Consider the following 12,699-nt stretch of genomic DNA (forward strand, 5'->3'; position numbering starts at 1 on the left):
TTAGGCATACCAAGAAGCTCCACAAGAGGCGAATCTTTCTGTGAGATTTAATGACCCTACCAAGGAATTATTTTGTGGATTATTCTTCTTTAATATGCAGGAATTAAATAGCAACCTCAAGAGCTTTGATAAAAGCAAGCACATCTTAATGCACAAGGAGAAGAAATGTAGACTCGAATAGCTCTCCATTCGTCTCCCGTTTCAGCACCCCATTTGGAGAGCGCGAGGGTGCCAGCCGGAGTGAAGCAGAACCAAACAGAAAATTGGATCTTTTTAGCCTAAAATCATGATCGCACGGATACTCTACTTTTTTCTTTGGTCTGCGGCATTTCTTCCCGAGCTGCAGTGCGCTTCTCAGAGAACCGCGGACGCACTTACTACTTTTCCCACGTCCGCGTTCCTCAACGCCACCGACAGAAAGGACTCCAACCAGACCTCCCCCTCTCGGATCAAGAGGAAGACGCTCTCGGTGGATTTCGCCGTCCCGTCGCTGTTACGTTACTACTTGGCTCTGTTTATAAAGCGCCCGCTTAACGGAGACTGTCTGTCGTTTAATGGATGTTACACGGTGCGCGCGAACTTGCTCATGCGCTGCGTTCCGTTGCAAAAAACCATCGCCAGTTTGGTTGATGTAAAGTTGGCCGGGATGAACCTCAACAGATCCAGCACTGGACAGCTCCCGTATCGACTGAAGCGTCCCGTGCCGAAAGTTTTGAATTTAGGTTTGACCAGCGCCAGTCGAAAGTCCAATCAAGTTGTGGTGGAGGTGGGAGAAGAGATGGTTAAAACGGGATGTGGAGGACTGCATGTGTACGAGGACGCGCCGGTTGTGTTCCTGGAAATGGACCTAACGCGGATTTTGGAGTGGTGGCTGGGGGCGGAGGGAGGCCGGCTCAGGGTCCGACTCATGCCCGAGCGGAAAGTGCAGGTCCCGGGGAAAGAGGACAAGTACTCCGCTGCCATCAGAGCTTCGGACGCCCGCCTCTTCATTCACATCGCTTCAAGTGGTAAGAATTCAACTTTGCGATGATTGCAGTGTTTATAGAGTTTAAGGTTATACTTTATGTTAAGGTGTCCATTGTAATGAAACATTTAAGTACTGAGTAATAACTACATGCTACTTAGGTTAGGATTATGATTGGGGTTTGATTTAGAGTTAGTTGCATGATGTAATTATAGATCATTTATAGTTATAGCATGTGTAACAGTGACACTGTAAAATAAAGAGATTACCGAGATTAATTTGCAGTGTAATTACATGCAGAGCAGTCTCTAAGGTTAAAGGTGGAAACTGTTTTGGGGCCCACAGGTCCAGGGGGCCCCTCAGAAATTTATAAATGTTATTTAAAAATAAAACACAGTTAATTTCTTACTTGTGCTCGGTTCTTGGTTAATCTGCAGTCAGATAGGTCTTAATAATGACCATTGCCCATGCAATGCTATGTAACTTCAGCTCAATTCAATATTTCACATCCATGTATTTATAAATATGCTGATTAGCTGTGTAATAAGCCTGATGATGTCATCATAGTACGTAAAACTTATCTTGATCACCCTGTTGGGGTTTATTTTTGCGATAATGACTGTACATTATCCCCTGCATAACATTGAGAAAAGTTTGTGTACAGCAAAAAAAAAAAAAAAGTTTTCCACTATGATTTGGTTATGCTGAGATTTGTCACTTCCCCCTTTGTATTGTTGCAATGTTATCAGTCTTGGTAATTCATTGGCTGTTCACAAGGGTGGCACTGCAACACCATTAAAGACTACACAGCATCACTGCATGCACAACAAGGGGTAAAATCGCATGAGCTGACAGATGCAAAACCCATTTAATGGCTTGCCCCATCCCTCCTGTAAAATCCAAAACCGTTGATCTGTTTTCTCATTGTAATTTAGTGTTGAGAGTCTCAGTGTTGACCGAAGTAGAGTGACCATGGGGAAACACTACATCTTTCATTCATTATTTGGCATCAGCAATGTGTTTCTGATTCAACATTTGCAATGATTTCTTGATAAATCAGTTTATGGCACCTCTTTCCCCAAATAATCAGTGAGAGGGTGTTCTCAGACACACTCAAAACTATAAAGTGCACAGACCTCAAGAGATAAGTTAAGGTTTTATGACCCCTGAATAAGCAGGCTTTTTGTAGTGTATACTGCATGTTCTAAAGTACAGGCTTTAGTACCAAATTATGGGTTATTTCATTAGAAGTCCAACAGCTGCTGACCCTCTCGGTTTTCCTTGTGGTTGTGTTACTTTATGATGTTTTTTTGTGTGTGACTCCCACAGCTTTTATACTATTTGCTTTATCAGTGTAAATAGCACTTCTGGTAAGGTTAGGTTCGCATAGTTACCTAATATTGCCTATGTACACCCAAGTCTTTGGTCTTTGATTCTGACACATTCTTTTCTTTTTACCGTTCTCATTCATCTCCCTTGAAAGCTTCCTCATTTTTGATGATTTTTCTGTAGCTGCTTCAAGCAGGATTCAAGTTTGTGGTGCAGCCCACATATTGTGATTTGAAAGGTCTCCGAAACCCTTCATCAGTGAATGATGCTATTCAAGGCTGATTCATTCTTTGCTCATTCAAAAACATAATAAATATTCTATGGCATCCGTCATCAACCCTCTCTGTCAAAGATGTCCTTTTTAAGAAGCAGATCGACGGAACCATGGTGGCATTTTTTTCCCTACATGCTCTGCTGTTTTCCACAAGTTGATAAATAATTATTATAGTCAGTCTGGAATCTTTTGTACCAATCATACTTTGATTAGAGCGAAGATACTGTAGCCGCAGAGACTTGAGTGCTTCTTGAGTTATTTATGAAATTACAAGAACTATAATCATGCCGAAATCACATAAACTTGCTTTTTCTGTGATATTTTTTTATGTTTTAATATTGAATAAACCATCATAAAGAGGATACTATTTAATGCCCAAATGAATTTAAAATCACATCATGCCATATTACTGACATTAGTGATCATATGTGTTCATACATGAACCCTGGTTCTATACTCCTTTTTTGTTTGTTTTCGTTTAGATAAACACTAAAACTTTACAGATGTACATGGAATTCATAGGTTGTTTTTATCGTAGTAATTATGAAATCAATTTATTTATCATTTATTTGACTCAGTGAACTCATTCTACAACCCGATCACACTAAATGCGTCTCTATAGCACGCAGTGTGTTTATCGTGTAATTTATACGCGAAAATGAGTTTTTACGTGGATAGGATACGCATGGGTTGGTTAGGTTAGGTTTAGTAGTGGTGTGGGGTGCGTGTGTATTATAGGTTTGGGTAGAATTGGTGGTGTGGGGTGCGTGTGTATTACACGCAAATGAACTGCGTATCAAATGCACGCGAAAGCTGCGTATCATATGCACGTAAAAACTCATTTTCGCGTATAAATTGCACGATAATACACAATGCGTCCTATAGAGACGCACATGGCACCCTTTAGCGTCAATATAACACGCTTCGGTTTTGGGTAGGTTTAGGTCTGGGGTAGTGTTAGGGTTAGACCACTAGGAGGCGCCATATATCTGCGTCTCATATGACGCTAAAGGGTGCCATGTGCTTGGATATAGACGCTTTGTCAAAAGAGTCAATATATTACGCTTTGGGATGAGAACGGGCTCGTTTATCCGGTGTGATTTTTAAACACTGTTTCGGCAGTGTTTCAGTTAGGCTTCATACTTGTTGAGCTTTAAAGATAATTCAATTCATCAATACAAAGAGTGCAAATGACTTTTAATTCCGTCTAGATTCCATTTATAAATAAATTTGCCATTAAAAAGGTAATTTACTTGTAAATGAGAGTCTGAGTATTGAACTCGGTCACCTGTGGCGATGCCCTATCAGAAATTCCAGCAATTTCAGATCCGACCTTTCCTTATAAGGATTCGTAAAAAATACAAACTCTGAAGTTATGCATACATTAAAGGCTTTACTTTTCAGATTAGGTCAAACATAGACTGCATTTCAGTGTCTTTCCAAACATACACAAATGTATGTGTACAACATTTGAATCTTTCACTGTAAAATCTTGAGCAGATGAGGTATGATCCACGAACTTCACATAATCTGTAATAGAAGTATCAAAGGCTTGTTGTCTTTTGCGGAGTGGTCAGGTCTAATCCTTCAAGACTCCCAGAGGCCGCTGAGACTTTCTCATCTGAGGGTCAGAAAAGTCATTAAGATTTCTCTCTCCCCTCAGTCCTGGTGCTTTGTGACATTGTCTGTCCTCTGCTGCTCTCAGCATTCCTCGTTGCAATCAAAATTTCCTCTTCACAAGCACACTACTCCATGTTCTTCATTTGTCCTGCAGTATGTGAATAGCATGGAACAAATACTAATATTTCAACACAGGCTCACAGGAAAAGCATTGGTGCTACGTTCAGTTTTATAGAAAATCAGGCAACCATTACATTTGTTGTTGTACGTGGGAGTTCAGAAATGAAATGACCGGTGAGTGGCGCTAAAAGGCTAATGCTCATTCGCATTTGAAAATAACATACACCGACACTAAACCCTAAACATACCCGATGGTGTTAACAAAAGCAAGCGTGAGACAAAAACACATCGCTGAAGCAACCATGCTATTCTAGCTTGCTTTTTCAAGTCTTTGAGCTCTTTCATCGTGTTTCAAAGGACTTGTACCCGTGCGCTCTGCATCGCAAATGGTAAATTCACTACACCAGAAAAGCCATACAAAATGGAGATGATAATGTGTTGCAAACATCAAAATACATTAGTGTATTTTTAAAAAGTTTAAAAAGTAAAAGTGTTCGGAGTTCAAGGAAGAAAGAAAAAGTCAATAATCAATAATCTGCCCCTGCATTGTGTTGCAAAGGAATACAAGTTGATTGGTGTTTTAATTCCTAGTGTTTATTTCTGCTGGAAACTGCAGTGAATTGGTATGTATAGGTAAATTGTTTTGAGTTTTGCAAAAATGTAGGTATAGAGGCACTCCAATAAGCCTTTGTTGTAATATTTATAGTAGTAGTAGTAGGAATAAAGATCAATATGTACAATATTTGGTAACACTTTATTTTCATGGTCCACTTTAGACATTCTAACTATATGTAACTTTTCAACTACATGTCAACTACCCCTCATCAGAGTATTAGTAGACTGTCTGCTTAATATCTGCTAACTCTTTATTTTGATGCTCCTCAACAGACATTCTACTGACTATCAGTAAATTTGAATGTCAACTTATTCTACAAACCCGAACCCTAACCTTACAGTCTACCAACAGTCTACTAACATTCTAATGAGAGTTACCCAGCTAACAGGGAACGTTCCCAGAACATTCACTAACGTTCTTTAAAAGTTGTGTAAATGTTAGTACAAAACGTTATTAAAATAATGTTTTCGGAACGTTCATATAACGTTATTAACGTTCTTGTAACGTTGAGAGAAAACGTTCTTAGAACAATGTTCTTGGAACGTCTTTATAACGTTATTTGTGATTGATGAAAGTTCTCATTACGTTGATAGAAAACGTTCTTAGAACAATGTTCTTGGAACGTCTTTATGACGTTATTTGTGATTGATGAAAGTTCTCATATCGTTGATAAAAAAACGTTCTTAGAACAATGTTCTTGGAACGTCTTTATGACGTTTTTTGTGATTGATGAACGTTCTCATTACGTTGATAGAAAACGTTCTTAGAACAATGTTCTTGGAACGTCTTTATGATGTTTTTTGTGATTGATGAACGTTCTCATAACGTTGATAGAAAACGTTCTTAGAACAATGTTCTTGGAACGTCTCTATGACGTTATTTGTGATTGATGAACGTTCTCATTACGTTGATAGAAAACGTTCTTAGAACAATGTTCTTGGAACGTCTTTATGACGTTATTTGTGATTGATGAAAGTTCTCATATCGTTGATAAAAAACGTTCTTAGAACAATGTTCTTGGAACGTCTTTATGACGTTTTTTGTGATTGATGAACGTTCTCATTACGTTGATAGAAAACGTTCTTAGAACAATGTTCTTGGAACGTCTTTATGATGTTTTTTGTGATTGATGAACGTTCTCATTACGTTGATAGAAAACGTTCTTAGAACAATGTTCTTGGAACGTCTTTATGATGTTTTTTGTGATTGATGAACGTTCTCATTACGTTGATAGAAAACGTTCTTAGAACAATGTTCTTGGAACGTCTTTATGACGTTATTTGTGATTGATGAAAGTTCTCACATCGTTGATAGAAAACGTTTTTAGAACAATGTTCTTGGAACGTCTTTATGATGTTTTTTGTGTTTGATGAACGTTCTCATTACGTTGATAGAAAACGTTCTTAGAACAATGTTCTTGGAACGTCTTTATGATGTTTTTTGTGATTGATGAACGTTCTCATTACGTTGATAGAAAACGTTCTTAGAACAATGTTCTTGGAACGTCTTTATGATGTTTTTTGTGATTGATGAACGTTCTCATTACGTTGATAGAAAACGTTCTTAGAACAATGTTCTTGGAACGTCTTTATGACGTTATTTGTGGTTGATGAAAGTTCTCATAACGTTGATAGAAAACGTTTTTAGAACAATGTTCTTGGAACGTCTTTATGACATTATTTGTGATTGATGAACGTTCTCATTACGTTGATAGAAAACGTTCTTAGAACAATGTTCTTGGAACGTCTTTATGATGTTTTTTGTGATTGATGAACGTTCTCATTACGTTGATAGAAAACGTTCTTAGAACAATGTTCTTGGAACGTCTTTATGATGTTTTTTGTGATTGATGAACGTTCTCATTACGTTGATAGAAAACGTTCTTAGAACAATGTTCTTGGAACGTCTTTATGACGTTATTTTTGATTGATGAACGTTCTCATTACGTTGATAGAAAACGTTCTTAGAACAATGTTCTCGGAACGTCTTTATAACGTTATTTGTGATTGATGAAAGTTCTCATAACGTTGATAGAAAACGTTCTTAGAACAATGTTCTTGGAACGTCTTTATGACGTTATTTGTGGTTGATGAAAGTTCTCATAACGTTGATAGAAAACGTTCTTAGAACAATGTTCTTGGAACGTCTTTATGACGTTATTTGTGGTTGATGAAAGTTCTCATAACGTTGATAGAAAACGTTATTCTCATAACGTTGATAGAAAACGTTATTAGAACAACATTCTCAGAACATACTTATAATGTTATTAGTATTTTCTGAATGTTATATTTAGGCTATCATAAAACGTTCTGGGAACATGTTATTTGCTGAACATTCTCATAATGTTAAGTACACTTGTTAACAAATGTGCGCTTCTTAACATTAGTTTACAATCACTAGATTTGTATAATATGACTAGGCCTATATCCATATAAACATTTTAAACATCACAATAGTTTATAACACCACCCCAATAAACCAGCACTTATATAGCCTATTAATAAATTAATATTAACTAGTGCAAAATGCCGGTGCAAAATCAGTTTTTGTGTGTGTTTTTAGTAATTGTTGTTTTGGTGTGTTTGAGTGCTCATTGTTACAATTACACAGCAGAAGTTCAGTGAGATTTTTAATTGTGTAGAAAGCAAATACTGATCCTGAAATAATGACATAAAATAAATGTGGAAAATTGAACTACACGATGCAGGGAGCAGCTACACAGTGAACTCTGAGAAAACGCTACGCTTGAGCAAAAACTGTTTGTGAATAGGCTACTAAAAATGATGCCTGTGAATGCATTGAATATGTTTTGTTGTAATAGCATTAACAATTAAAAGCTACTATTACGATAACGTTAAGCGCACCAGAATGAAAGATAATATTCAGAAGTAAACAGCATAGCTGACTTACAGATTCAGTTAACATCCACAAATGAATAAGCGCGACGATTCAGGGAGCAGCTATACAGTGAACTCTGAGAAAACGCTTGAGCAAACAGTGTGTGAATTGGTTACTACAAATGATGGCAAAGTGCCCGTGCAAAATCAGTTGTTGATTGTGTTTTTAGTAATTGTTGGTTTGGTGTGTTTGAGTGCTCATTGTTACAATTACACAGTAAAAGTTCAGTGACATTTTTATTTGTGCATGGTATAAGCAAATACAGATACTGACATAATGACATACACATAGTTTTTGTCAGAATGTTTATTTTTAACGATATCTTTTGCATTTCTAATCCAAACAATGTCAAACTTGACACTGCACTTACGCATGCCCGTAGCAAGAAACCTGTCAAGTTTGAAATCCATTGGACAAACGGTTCGAGAGATGTGTGGTTAACAGACAGACAGACAGACCTTTCTGTAATTTATAGATATGCTATTCACATTATGTGAAGCACTGTTAAATATATTGAAATACATTTTGAAAATATATTATTTCAAAAATACATTGAACATAAATCTTTTAAATTGTTCCTCATGTTACATCTGTAAATGTGTGTACATATTGTGTATTTTCTTAAAATATATCCATGCCTTATATCATGTTTAGTTTTTAATAAATGTTTTTTGCAATTTTATTTCTACACCACGTTAACCATTTATATAAAGCTATATAATATTATAGCCTATTATAACCTATTATATAAATGACTTTGTGGTAAACATTGTTTTACACTCAATGCCTCATATTCTCATTCCGTTTACAGTTTGGTGATGGCCATGAGCCTATACACTTAATAATGTTAACCTCACATTTCAGGATATTTTATCTGATTATCAAATAATTCCCTCGATCAAATCTTCTTTAAATGCAGCGTGACTTCTACATTTTTTAATATGCGCGCGCACTGAACATTCGAGTTGCATTTGAACTGGAGTTACCATGGAAACGGGCGGGAGCTCAACTTTGGCTCAACTGACGACAAGCAGCAACTCCGTCTCTCACTGTTGGTTTCGCTAATTTCAGGTAAGTTTAGTCACCAAAATTACACAAATAGTACATAAAAATGTTTCAGACACATTCTTTCAGGGAAATAACACGCTTCCGTTGAATATTTACTTTACAGAAATCATACCTGCCAACTTTTGAGTTTTGCTCGGCGTGAGATTTGTTGACGGGGGGGGGGGGGGGGGGGTGGTGGTGGTAGAGACGAGTGAGATTTGTTGTCGGGGGGGGGGGGGGGGGTATGGGCGGTCTCGCTCGCGCAAGGTCTCTCGCTCGCTCTACGCGGTTTGGAGCACAATCTCTGTCTCGCATGCACGCAAGCTCTAGATAACGGGAGATTTTTAACGAATTTGCGGTATAACTAGTCGACCACGAGTGGCTCAACAGGTAGATATATAGATAAACTCACCTTCCAGGCATTTGACCGCCCGGGTTGACACTTCAGCGTGAGAAATCGGGAGTGTGGCGTGTGAGCGTGTGAAACCAATCAAATGCGGGTGTCTCACGGCCAATGCGTGAGAGTTGGCAGCTATGAGAAATGGTTTAGTGTCTTCGGGAAACGTCCGTTAGCATCTCAACTGTTAGGCTAACGGTAAGTTAACTAACTTAGAGGTGACGTTAGGTTGACTAGACTTTAGCTGTAAGTTTAGGCTTTAGGCTTTAGGCTTTTAACCTTGATTCGAGGTTTTGTAAAGGTTTTAAATGCCATTTATGCCTAGTATTAACATCAATGTCACGCAACCGCTTAATTCACAGGTAACGTTAAGTTAACGTTAGTTTCAAGTCAGTTGAATCAACGTTTTATATGAATATGCTCTTTTAATTTGACGTTAAGCATACAGCCGCACACACATACGTTACACACAGATGAATAACCTTACTACAAAAAATGTATATTCCTTGTCAAGCTACTTTTTTTTTTTTGATGGAAGTTTTAATTTTCAGGTGTAACGTTAGCTAATCCTTTACAATGTGTTATTGAACCTTTCCATTGTATAACCTTTCTCCATTGAAACAATCTCCATTGTTAAAAGCGCTATATAAATGAAGATGACTTGACTTGACTTGACCTTTGTAAGCTACATTTTAATATTGTGTGGTTTAATATTTATAGTACTCAAAGCACAGCCTAAATAACTTAAGGGTTAACATTTATGGAGTAGCCACACTGTTATTATTAAATGTTTATGAAATAATAAATCACCATTAGTAACATCAGTCAATCTGTTCACTTTACAGACGGGGCATGAAGAGACTGGACCACAGAGACAACCACAGTGCTAGTTTGGCACCCCCACACTACTTATATTTAAGGGTTAGTTCACCCAAAAATGAATATTTTGTCAGTAAGTATACACCCTCATGTTGTTCCAAAGACTTCCATTCATCTTCAGAACACAAATTACGGTAAGATATTTTTCTAGGCAATTTCATTCTGCCAGCCCAGGAAGTTAGTAAAGACATTGTTAAAATAGTCCAATGGCGCTTTTCCACTGCATGATACGGTTCGGCTCGGCACGGCTCGCTTTAGCTCGGTTTGCTTTTCCACTGCAGTTAGTACCACTTCAAAGTGGGTGGGATTATAAAGACTGATCGTTTATAGTTTATCCGCTCCTCGGCAACCAACGAGATGAACGTCTGCACTTCGTCCACTGAACACTATTCAGCTATTTATTTTTTGGAAGTTTTTTTTTCTTTCTTTTTTCTTCAAGCAAGTAGTTTTAAAACAGGTGCTACAGCGGTGACTGTTACTGGCTATTTAAATCTAGCGGGTTTGATGTCTCGCAAATACAATGACGCTGGTAGTGACGATTCTGTCTGACCAATCAGTGATCTGCAGTGTTTTCACGTCACATTTTAGTATCGGTACAGTATGCTTGGAACCTCAACAGAGGTGGTACCATTTAAAGCGAGCCGTACCATGCAGTGGAAAAGCGCCAAAGCGTGCCGTGCCCTACCATGCAGTGGAAAAGCGCCACAAGTGACTACAGTGGCTCAATCTTAAGTTTATCAAGCGACGACAATAATTTTTGTATGCAAAAATAACAACTTTATTCAACTATTAATTTTCTTATGTGTGGGCCTCTGAGTGAGTTCTCAAAATTGCCGCACTACATCGAGACCCATCTACGTCATCTTCTCAGTTCTCGCTGTCTCGTGAACTCTAGGGCTGGGACGATACACCTATCTCCCGATTCAATACTATCACGATACTTGGGTGCTGATACTGCTGATATTAGGATTTTTTTTTAAGAATTGCGATTCGATATTGCGATTTTTATTTTATTTTTAACACTAGACCATCAGAAAAAGTTAAATCATACACTTATACAGACTGTACAGGCTACATGATGTATAAGATGAGTCATATTTACAAAAACAATTCATCACATCTCTCTGACTTATTTCAGAAGCATCATACGATAGTACTACATTCTCTTAAATAAATGATTCAATAAATACATTTTGTAAGTCACTTGTTAAACAATGTAATCGATAATTATTTTATGCGTTATTTTAAGCTGGTTTAGGGGCCGATCACACCTAAATGCGTTTTTGGCAGTGAGAGGCGCCTTTTTTCAATTGATTCCCTATGGCAGTGCGCGTTCTGTACTCTGTTTATACACCCCAGGCGCCTCGCGTTTAACCGCCGGTTGCGCCTCACGTTTTTGGAGTTAAAAAAAAATCAACTTAGAGCAGTAAATGCGCTGTCCTATGTTTTTTTTCCACTGTCCAATCGAATGAATGGAGAGGCGGGTAGGGATGGCTCGATACCACAATTTTGGCTTCGGTACGATACCAGAACCTAATACCTCGGTATCGATACTAAATCGATACCACAGGTAAAAAAAAAAACGGTCTCAAAATTTAAGTGACACTTAAAAAACACTGCTTGAAACTCTCCACCAAATGTGAAAAGATGTATCAAAATGTAAAAAAAATAATAATAATTCAGTCAGGGAACATATAGTAGGTTAAATTTTGATTTTGAAAAAAAAAAACCTTGACATTATACATTTAAAATAGGTTAATATCTATAATAATAGATTAACATATAATAATAATAATAATAATAGAATAATGAAATGACATGTAAACCATTAGCTGTCATGCATCAACAGAGAATGATCAACATTTATTGCATTTATTCATCTTGGTTTGATTACTCTTTGGGTTCATATTAATGCATTGCATAAAGTAATGTTAACCTGTTAACCTGCAACCCCATTTTTGAAAAATCCCCAGATATGGCATTCCCAAACCGAAACAGATACAGTTCATGAACCCTTTGTACTAAAAGCACAAGTAAGATCTCATTTGAAAGCTGACACCTGGAAGTTTATTGTAAATGTAGAATTAATTATTGTCATAATGAAAAAAAATAGTTATAAATAGCTTCAAAGTTTTGTAAAATTATTATACATTTATTTTTATGAAACATCTTCATGAAAATAAAATTGAAGTTGGCATTGTAGCAATCTAGAAATGCACTGCAGCTAAAGCCACATGTCTGGCCATGTTATATTTAAAATCTGAAGATGATAAGTCTAAAACTCTGTATTTAGTTCAATGTTTTTCAAGATCATGTCATATGACTTTATTTTGATTAGACTGGTGTTTATTGTCATCTTATAAGCATCTATTCAGTCTATTGCCTCTATTGTTTTGTGATGCAAAAACGAGCCCCATTCAGTGTCAGTCTCCCCTGCACATATTCACACCTCTCCAGCCTGTTTATTGCTCTAAATATGCTTTTCTTTTGTCTGCATTATAATCACTAACGACTAGCAATTCACACTGTTTCAATCCCTCATTTCTTTTATAAAA

The 12,699-nt window shown here is 37.2% G+C and overlaps 1 protein-coding gene across 1 annotated transcript in view; it reads left to right on the forward strand.

Annotated features, from left to right (window-relative positions):
- The first annotated feature begins 240 nt into the window (after positions 1-240).
- alk (ALK receptor tyrosine kinase) overlaps positions 241-12,699 on the forward strand; it is a 468,950-nt gene continuing 456,491 nt past the window's right edge. Inside the window, exon 1 of the mRNA XM_056255076.1 lies at positions 241-1,007. Within this exon, the coding sequence (XP_056111051.1) occupies positions 287-1,007 (721 nt within the window). The 5' untranslated portion in view covers positions 241-286. The remainder of the gene's footprint in view (positions 1,008-12,699) is intronic.

Source organism: Rhinichthys klamathensis, unplaced genomic scaffold (assembly GCF_029890125.1).
Source record: "Rhinichthys klamathensis goyatoka isolate OS25496 unplaced genomic scaffold, OSU_Roscu_1.1 h1tg000117l_1, whole genome shotgun sequence".
NCBI classification, from domain to species: Eukaryota; Metazoa; Chordata; class Actinopteri; order Cypriniformes; family Leuciscidae; genus Rhinichthys; species Rhinichthys klamathensis.